The 9153-nt window shown below is 41.0% G+C and overlaps 1 protein-coding gene across 1 annotated transcript; it reads right to left on the bottom strand.

Moving 5' to 3' along the window:
• Nucleotides 2722-8027, bottom strand: LOC109226144. Its single transcript, XM_019390943.1, has 6 exons — nt 7885-8027; nt 4840-7198; nt 4497-4741; nt 3674-4412; nt 3256-3578; nt 2722-3064 (listed from the first exon to the last, which is right to left on the bottom strand). The coding sequence occupies exons 1-6, from the start codon at nt 8025-8027 to the stop codon at nt 2722-2724; spliced, it is 4152 nt and encodes a 1383-aa protein (XP_019246488.1).

The raw sequence follows: 9153 nt of genomic DNA, 5'->3' as shown, positions 1-9153 counted from the left end.
CTTCAGTGCCATAAACCAACAAGTAGGGCATTGCGCCGACTGATGTACAGACAGTTGTCCGGTATCCCAAAAGAGCAAAAGGCAATTTCTCGTGCCATTGTCTAGACCCTTGGACCATCTTCCTAAGAATCTTCTTGATGTTCTTATTTGCAGCTTCAACAGCTCCATTAGCTTTGGGTCAATAAGGAGTAGAATAGCGATGCTTAATTTTAAATTGTTCACATACCTCCTTCATCAGATGACTATTCAAATTAGCAGCATTATCTGTAATAATCGTTTTTGGAATACCGAAACGACAGATGATGTTGGAGTGAACGAAGTCTACTACTACTTTCTTGGTAACTGCTTTCAATGTAATAGCTTCCACCCATTTGGTGAAGCAATCAATTGCAACCAAGATGAATCTGTGCCCATTTGAAGCTTTTGGCTCGATTGGGCCGATGACGTCCATTCCCCAAAAAACAAAAGGCCAAGGAGCCGACATAGGATACAAATTTGAAGGAGGAGAGTGAATCAAATCACTGTGAATCTGACATTGGTGGCACTTGCGAACAAAACGAAAGCAATCTCGCTCCATAGTAAGCCAATAATATTCTGCCCGAAGGATCTTCTTTGCTAGAACATATCCATTCATGTGCGGACCACAAACTCCCGAATGCACCTCGTTCATAATCATTTCAGCTTCTTTGGCATCCACAAATCTCAATAAATTCAAATCCGGGGTTCTTTTGTATAGGATTTCCCCACTCAAAAAGAAACCATTAGAGAGTCGCCTAATAGTTCTCTTTTGATCCCTATTAGCATGTTCCGGATATTCTCTTGTTTTCAGAAACTGTTTAATATCACGGTACCATGGTTCACCATCTATTTCTTCTTCAATTGTATTGCAATAACCATGTTGATCCCGAATTTGAATTTCTAATGGGTCAATGTGAGTATTACCCGGATATGGAAGCATTGAAGCTAGGGTGGCCAAGGCATCAGCTAATTCATTGTGAAACCTGGGAATGTATCTGAACTCGATGGACTTGAATCTCTTGCTATGATCTTCCACACATTGTTTATATGGAATGAGCTTGATGTCTCGAGTCTCCCAATCACCTTGAGCCTGCCGAATAAGCAAATCTGAATCTCCCATCACCAACAGTTCATGCACATTTAGGTTTATTGCCATGTTCAAACCCATGATGCAAGCTTCATATTCTGCCTTGTTGTTTGTACAGAAGAAACGAAGTCGTGCTGTGGCAGGGTAATGTTGCCCAGTAGGTGATACGAGAATTGCCCCAATTCCTACGCCTTTAATGTTGACAGCCCCATCAAAGTATAGTTTCCAAATTTGGCTGTCATCATGAATTGCTTCTTCAACTAAATTAACCTCTTCATCTGGGAAGTATGTGTTCAAAGATTCATACTCATCATCCACAGGGTTTTCTGCCAGATGATCAGCCAAAGCTTGTGCCTTCATGGCAGTGCGAGTGACATAAACAATATCAAACTCTGTGAGCAAGATTTGCCACTTTGCCAATCTGCCAGTTGACATAGGTTTATGAAAAATGTACTTTAGGGGATCCATTCGAGATATGAGGTAAGTTGTATAGGCCAAAAGATAATGCCTAAGCTTCTGAGCGACCCAGGTTAAGGCACAACATGTCCTTTCCAAAAGAGTGTATTTGGCCTCATAAGTGGTAAACTTTTTGCTCAAATAATATATTGCTTGTTCCCTTTTGCCTGTGGCATCATGTTGACCCATAACACAACCAAAAGAACTATCTGTTACTGACAGATATAAAAACAGAGGCCTACCAGGTTCTGGCGGGACCAAAATAGGAGGATTTGAAAAATATTCCTTGATCTTATCAAAAGCTTCTTGGCACTCATCTGTCCACTTGATAGCGGCGTTCTTTTTCAACAACTTGAAAATAGGCTCACATTTGGTTGTAAGTTGTGCAATGAACCTGCTGATGTAGTTCAACCTGCCGAGCAAACTCATGACTTCTTTTTTATTCTTCGGGGGAGGTATTTCTCGAATGGTCTTTATCTTGGAGGGATCTAACTCAATGCCTCTTCGACTAACTATAAAACCCAAAAGCTTCCCAGAAGGAACTCCAAATGCACATTTGGCTGGATTGAGTTTGAGATTGTACCTTCGTAGCCTTTCAAAGAACTTTTTCAAGTCTTGCACATGATCATCTTGTGTTCTAGACTTAATGATCACATCATCAACATACACCTCAATCTCTTTGTGCATCATGTCATAGAATATGGTAGTCATGGCCCTCATGTAAGTCGTTCCTGCATTCTTCAAACCAAATGGCATGACCCTATAACAATAGGTTCTCCATGGAGTGGTGAACGCGGTCTTTTCTGCATCTTCTTTATCCATCAGAATTTGGTGATACCCGGCATAACAATCCACAAAAGATTGGATCTCATGTTTAGCACAATTGTCGACAAGGATATGAATGTTGGGTAAGGGAAAGTTGTCTTTTGGACTTGCTTTGTTTAAATCCCTATAGTCAACACAAACTCCGATTTTCCCATCCTTCTTTGGTACTGGCACAACATTTGCTAACCATGTAGTATATCGGACGACCCTGATCACATTTGCACTTAGTTGCTTCGTGATTTCTTCTTTAATCTTATCACTCATGTCTGTCTTAAACTTCCTTTGTTTTTGCTGGATTGGTGGAAAATTAGGATATGTGGGAAGCTTATGGACCACTAAATCAGCACCCAACCCGGCATGTCATCATACGACCAAGCAAATACATCTCTATACTCGAACAAAACTTGAATTATGGCATCTCTCGTCTTTTGTTCAGTATGAATGCTTATTTTTGTTTCTCTAATTTCTTCAGGACTTCCTAGGTTAATTGCCTCAGTTTCATTTAAGTTAGGCTTAGGCTTATTCTCAAATTTATCCAATTCTCTTTTTATATCCTTAAAGGCCTCGTCTTCATCATACTCAACTTCTTGATTCATTATTTCGAGATTAGACAACTTTTTAAGATCTAGGCATGAATTCCGCGTGCATGTCATGTTTTTAAAGCCAGCATTAACGAAACTGAAAATGATGAGAAATTAACAAAAATTAGGGAAAGGAAAAGACAGAATTCTACTATGAAACTGGAACTTCATTTCATTGAATTGGAACGGATAGAAGGGTTAACATCAAAGCAAAGCAATTAAACTAAAACATCTGGATTACAACCCTGAAAATAATCCAAATACAGAAAAAGCAACAAAACAGACTACCAAGACTCCTTCCTGATGGGAAGAGGAGTTGCTTCCCAGTTGTTGAGCGAGGTATCTGGACCAATCAGCTGAACACTGGCACGGCTAGGGCCCTCACCAACTTGAACCATATTGATCCCATAGAACATCTCCTTGAGACCCTGGCAAACTTCATCAATGTCATCCTGAGTAGAAAGATTTTGGACTTCTTCAAATTGTTGCTGGACAAAAGAGTAGGCAATGTGAGGGATTGGTTTTGACAATTTCCAACCATTCTTTTTGCGGGCCTTGGCTCTATTTATGTCAACTGATGTTGGTTTAAAACCCAAGCCAAAGGTATCTTTCTTTGCAAAGGGAGCAATGGGGTTCACAATTCCTTGCAGAAACGATCCTAATCCTTTCCTGGTTCATAGCCGTTCCTCAACATCAGTGAAGCTACCATCATAGATGTGGCTGAAAGATGGGGATGCAGAATTGGTTTTCCTTCTTCCACTTGGTCTACCTCAATCACCTCAAATGTTTGATATATGAGGGATTCACATCCTTCCTTGGCCTCGATACATGGAATGGACGGGTCATTGTAGACGGATGAGTCGTCCTCCCCATGAACAATAATTTCTTGCCTGTCATACTCGAATTTGACCATTTGATGTAGGGTGGATGGTATAGCTCTGGCCATATGGATCCAGGGCCTTCCCAGAAGAAAATTATAGGAAGTTTTCATATCCAACACTTGAAAGACAACGTTAAAATCAACCGGGCCAATTGACATGGTGAGTTCGATTTCCCCAATAGTATCTCTTCTTGAACCATCAAAAGCTCTGATGCTGACACTACTAGTTCGAATTCTGTTAGTGTCAATGTTTAATTGTTGTAGAATAGAAAGAGGACATACATCTACACTTGAGCCTCCGTCAATCATGACTCCTTTTACGTAATGCCCTTCACATTTGACCATAAGATGCAAAGCTTTATTGTGCCCAGATCCTTCCTCAGGCAAATCACCATCGCTGAAAGAAATTTCATTCCCCTCAAAGAATCTTTCAGCCATTTTTTCTAGCTGATTCACCGTTGTCTTTTCTGAGACATATGCCTCGTTCAAAGTTTTGATCAACACACGACGATGCTCTACCGAGTGCAAAAGCAGAGATAACAAAGATATCTGAGCAGGGGTTTTCCTTAGTTGGTCAATGATTGAGTAGTCTTGCATTTTCATCTTCTTAAGGAATTCCTCCGCTTCTTTTTCTGCAACGGGTTCTTACCTTCCAGAGCGTGTCAAGCCCCCCATTTCATCTACTTCTTCAACTATCTCTTTTCCTTTATATGTCATGACAGTCTTCTTATAATTCCAGGGAATAGCTTTTGTGTTTGTCACTGGGAATAGTGCAACAGGTCGGATCACAACTGACTCTGTTATATTTCTCAAACCATTATTCGGAACAATCTTTTGAATGCCCCCAGGGATGTAAAGTTTTGGCCCACCCAATTGAACCTCAACCTTTTTGTGCTTCCAAGAACATAGAGAATCATTTTTTCAGAACCTGCCAAGTTTGAACTAGAACACACACCTTTCACAATCAATGGTGCCAATTAAGGCGGGCTTACTATCACTTTTGGCTCTTGNTCTTTCACTGGAAAGTGATTTTCCTTGGCTTGCTTAGCTTTTCTCAATTCCTCTGGTGAGTAGCACCTTCCAGAGAGGGTCAAGCCCCCCATTTCATCTGTTTCTTCCACTATCTCTTTTCCTTTGTATGTCATGACAGTCTTGTTATAATTCCAGGGAATAGCTTTTGTGTTTGACACTGGGAGTTGTGCAAAAGGTCGGATCACAACTGGCTCTGTTATATTTCTCAAACCATTATTTAGAACAATCTTTTGAATGCCCCCAGGGATGTAAAGTTTTGGCCTACCCAATTGAACCTCAACCTTTTTTGTGCTTCCAGGGACATAGAGAACCGTTTTTTCAGAACCTGCCAAGTTTGAACTAGAACTCGCACCTTTCACAATTAACGGTGCCAGTTGCGGCGGGTTTACAATCACTTTTGGCTCTTGCCCTATGGTTCCGACAACCATCTCTGTCTTGCCAGACTGCTTATAATCCCGATCAGCACAAATCATCCCAATAAAATGTGTATTATCATGAGCTGGGAGCGGATTGTTTGTGATATTAGGAGTATCTTCATTGTTTGTCACCACAATTGCCTTTGCTTCAATAAAATTTTCAATGGCTTTCTTTAATGTCCAACAATTTTCGGTACTATGACCTTGGGTGTTAGAGTGATACTCACATCTTGCATTTGAGTCAAAACCTTTTGAATTTGGATTCACATAACGCGGCATGATAGGTTCAATCAACTTCAACTGCATCAACTTTCGAAATAGGCTTGTATACGATTCTCCAATTGGAGTGAACTCTTTCTTTGACTCCTGTTCTCTCACATATTCCTGTCTGGGACGAGGATTATATGGCGCCTGAAAATTTGGCCGGAGTTGACGGGAGCCTTGTGGAATCGGTGCCTGCCATTGTTGGTGATTGGGAGGCCTAGCATAAGCCTGAGCATTAAACACTGTGTATTGTTGCGAGGGAACTGAGTACCGGGGACCCTGAGGCGGATAATAGTGTTGAGAAGAATTGGATTGTCCTTGTTTGACTTGCACATAAGAAGGAACTATTCCTCTTTGAACTCTCCCGAATCCAGATGCCATCATGGATCCTTCCTCCTTCTTTTTCCGATTTCCGAAACTGCCTGACTCGTTTTGAATTGCTTGCGTGGTCGGCTTAAGGGCTGCCTGACTCACAATTTTGCCTGACTTCATGCCATTCTCAAATATCTCACCAATCTTAATCGCCTCAGCGAAGGGTTTACCAATGGCTGCCAACATGTAATGGAGGTAATCAGGATCCTGAGCTTGGAGAAAGTAGTCAATCATTTCTGCCTCTTTCATTGGTGGTTTGACCCTAGCAGCCTGCTCTCTCCACTTGATTGCATATTCTCTGAAGCTTTCTGTTGGTTTCTTCTTTATGTTGACGAGAGAGGAGCGGTCTGGCACTATATCAATATTATATTGAAATTGTTGGACAAAATCTTGAGCCATGTTGTTCCAAACGTGCCAGTGAGAGATGTCTTGATCTATGAACCACTCTGAAGCAATTCCTGTCAAACTTTCCCCAAAATAAGCCATGAGTAATTCTTCTTTGCGTCCTGCTCCCCTCAATTGGTTACAATATCTCTTCAAGTGGGCCACAGGATCATCGTGACCATCATACTTGTCAAACTTGGGGGTCTTAAAACCGGGTGGCAAATGAACATGGGGAAACATACATAGATCGTTAAAAGAAACAATCTTGTGGCCTCCCAAACCCTGTATGTTTCTCATGGTTTGTTCCAAGCTCTTCATTTTTCTGGTCATTTCCTCTTGTTCCATATTCTTTTCGGGCTTTTCGATCTCAATTGGGAATACGTTTTGAGGAGTATGCTTGTATGAATCTGGAACCTTGAAAGTCAGTTCTGGAGAGTAATGTTGGGCATCATGAGCATTCAGTTTTGGATCATTGTTGATCTTTTGAGCGAGAGCCGGTTGAGGAACGGTGAAAGTAGGGACAATGGGTACAGTATGTGGGTCATTTCTGAGGGATGCGGTTGGAAGACGTGGAATGGAGGTACTGGGGATAGTGGAAAGGTTAATGCTCAGACTGAAACCAGGTTGGTACAATGGGTTACTTGTTATGGAGATAGGCACTTGATTTGCAACTGGCACATTATGAAGATTATCAGAAGGCCCTATGGGTAGTGAGGGCGGTGCCTGTCCATTCACCCAAGCTTGGGACATCTCTGCCAATTGTTGTTTCAACACTCTTACTTCTTCAACCAGTCCCGAACCTTGTTCGACCAATTGTCCATGGACATCATCATTATCTGACACATTCTCACTGTTGTTTGCTATTCTACTTTTTCCTTTTGATCTCGTGTTGTAAGGATGAGTCGCCAGTTTAAACCACAAACCAACCACCTCTGTTTAACTTTATCACTTTTTGAATGACAAACAACAAACGTGTTAGAGTTAGGCATTTTGCAGATATTAATCACACATTGTATGCCATGCACCTAATGCCATTTTCATTTCTAAAATGATTTTGGAAGGCTTCATGCTTCATCCCGGCTTATTGGTTTATTTCCTTTTGAATTTACTGCTCTTTTTTTTTCCCCAGATTAATTATGGCTATGATCACATCCGATGAGGATTGCCCACGTATCATGACGCCACATGAATCAGACCAGTACGTAGTTCAGGAGAAATAATAACAATTCTGATGATTTTTTTATTTTTTTTATTTTTTAAAGAAAATAAAACAAACTAAAATATTTTTCATTCATTTTCAGTCAATTTTTTTTATATACAATGAGAGAAAAGGAAATATATACAAACTGACTCTACTGACTCTAAAGACATAAACATGACTGGAATAAAATAAACTTTGATAAGAATAAAAGACTCCAAATATAAAATTAAAAATGCGACAAATAAAAATGAAACTAAGAACTAATGGACTGCACTAAAAATTTAATCTTCAATGGTCTTCTTTCTTAAACTGATATCATCAATGGTTTGCATCTCTTGGCCTCCACTCTCCCCCCCAAAGTCTCGTACAAATTCTGAAACACTGCTGGCAACTGTGGAACGAGGGCACGTGCATGTTGACCAACTTCCTCATTGTTTAGACGACGACGATCATCATGAACATATGCTGCTTTTTCTGCCAATGGAAGTACCTGCTCTCTAGCTCGCCCCATATTCACGTGACAATTTTGCAACCACATCTCGGTAGTGTTGAGGGCGTGCCCCATCTGAGCCTCACGTCCCTCATATTCTTCAATGCGACGGTTTAACACACCTCTCTCAATCATCCACTGACGCCGCTCTGCCTCAAAATCTGTGTGCTGATGACCCCTCTTCTGCCTTTTTATTTCTTCTAATTATGCATAAAGCTGACTCTTTGAGCGTATCCAGTGGGCCCTTTCTGTTTCAAACTGCTCGTTTTGCTGATCAAACTCCAGTTGTTGCTGGTGCGCATCCTTTTCAATGATACTCAAATCTTCTTGAAACTTATGTATTTCAGCATTTTTGTTCGCCTCAACTCTTCCGACTAAACCAATCGTGTTTACCAGTTCTTCTTGTAAGCGAGCTGCCTCATTTTTAGCCTGCGTTAGATCTTTATCCATGACCCTCAAGGCAGATTGATAATCTTTCTCAATATTTAAACGAATCTGAGCAATTTCGGCTTGCTGCTGGGCTTGTTGTTTGGCTATGGTCATCTGGGCATTTTCCAATTCCTCTTTCAGCTTGTCTATAGTTCTTTGATCATTTCTCCTCCTGTTCGACCCCTCAGGCCTATCTCTAAACGACGAAGGATCATGAAACCAAGTACTATATTCAGGGATCACCTCTCCACGATCTCGATCTTCTACCATCTCATTCAATTCCGAGACTTTACTTGCATACAAAATTTTCATAATTTCCTCTTCGTCATTGTCACGACCATAAACCCAGACCCGGTCGTGATGGCGCCTCTCGTGAAGACAAGGCCAGCCGACACATTCCCAATTCGAAGTTAAACAACTAAACAACAATATAACAGGCTAAAACATGATTTAATAAACGCTAAACAGAGGATAATATCATAACAATACGGAAGTACAATCCAAACACAGCCCAAACCAGGGTGTCACCAGTCATGAGCATCTACTAAGTCTAAATACAACTGACAACGTTTGGAATGTACTAAGTACAGACTAATAAAATAAGGAGGGAGAAAAACAGTACTGCGAACGCCGGCAACTACCTTGCTAAACTACGATAACTCTGCCTCCGATCAGCCAAAGCCCGCTACCGGGCGTATAATACCTGAATCTGCACACA

The sequence above is a fragment of the Nicotiana attenuata genome, chromosome 5, assembly GCF_001879085.1.
Source record: "Nicotiana attenuata strain UT chromosome 5, NIATTr2, whole genome shotgun sequence".
Taxonomy (NCBI): domain Eukaryota; kingdom Viridiplantae; phylum Streptophyta; class Magnoliopsida; order Solanales; family Solanaceae; genus Nicotiana; species Nicotiana attenuata.
The sequence above is the reverse complement of the archived record's forward strand: the minus strand, read 5'-3'. Positions and strand labels throughout refer to the sequence as shown.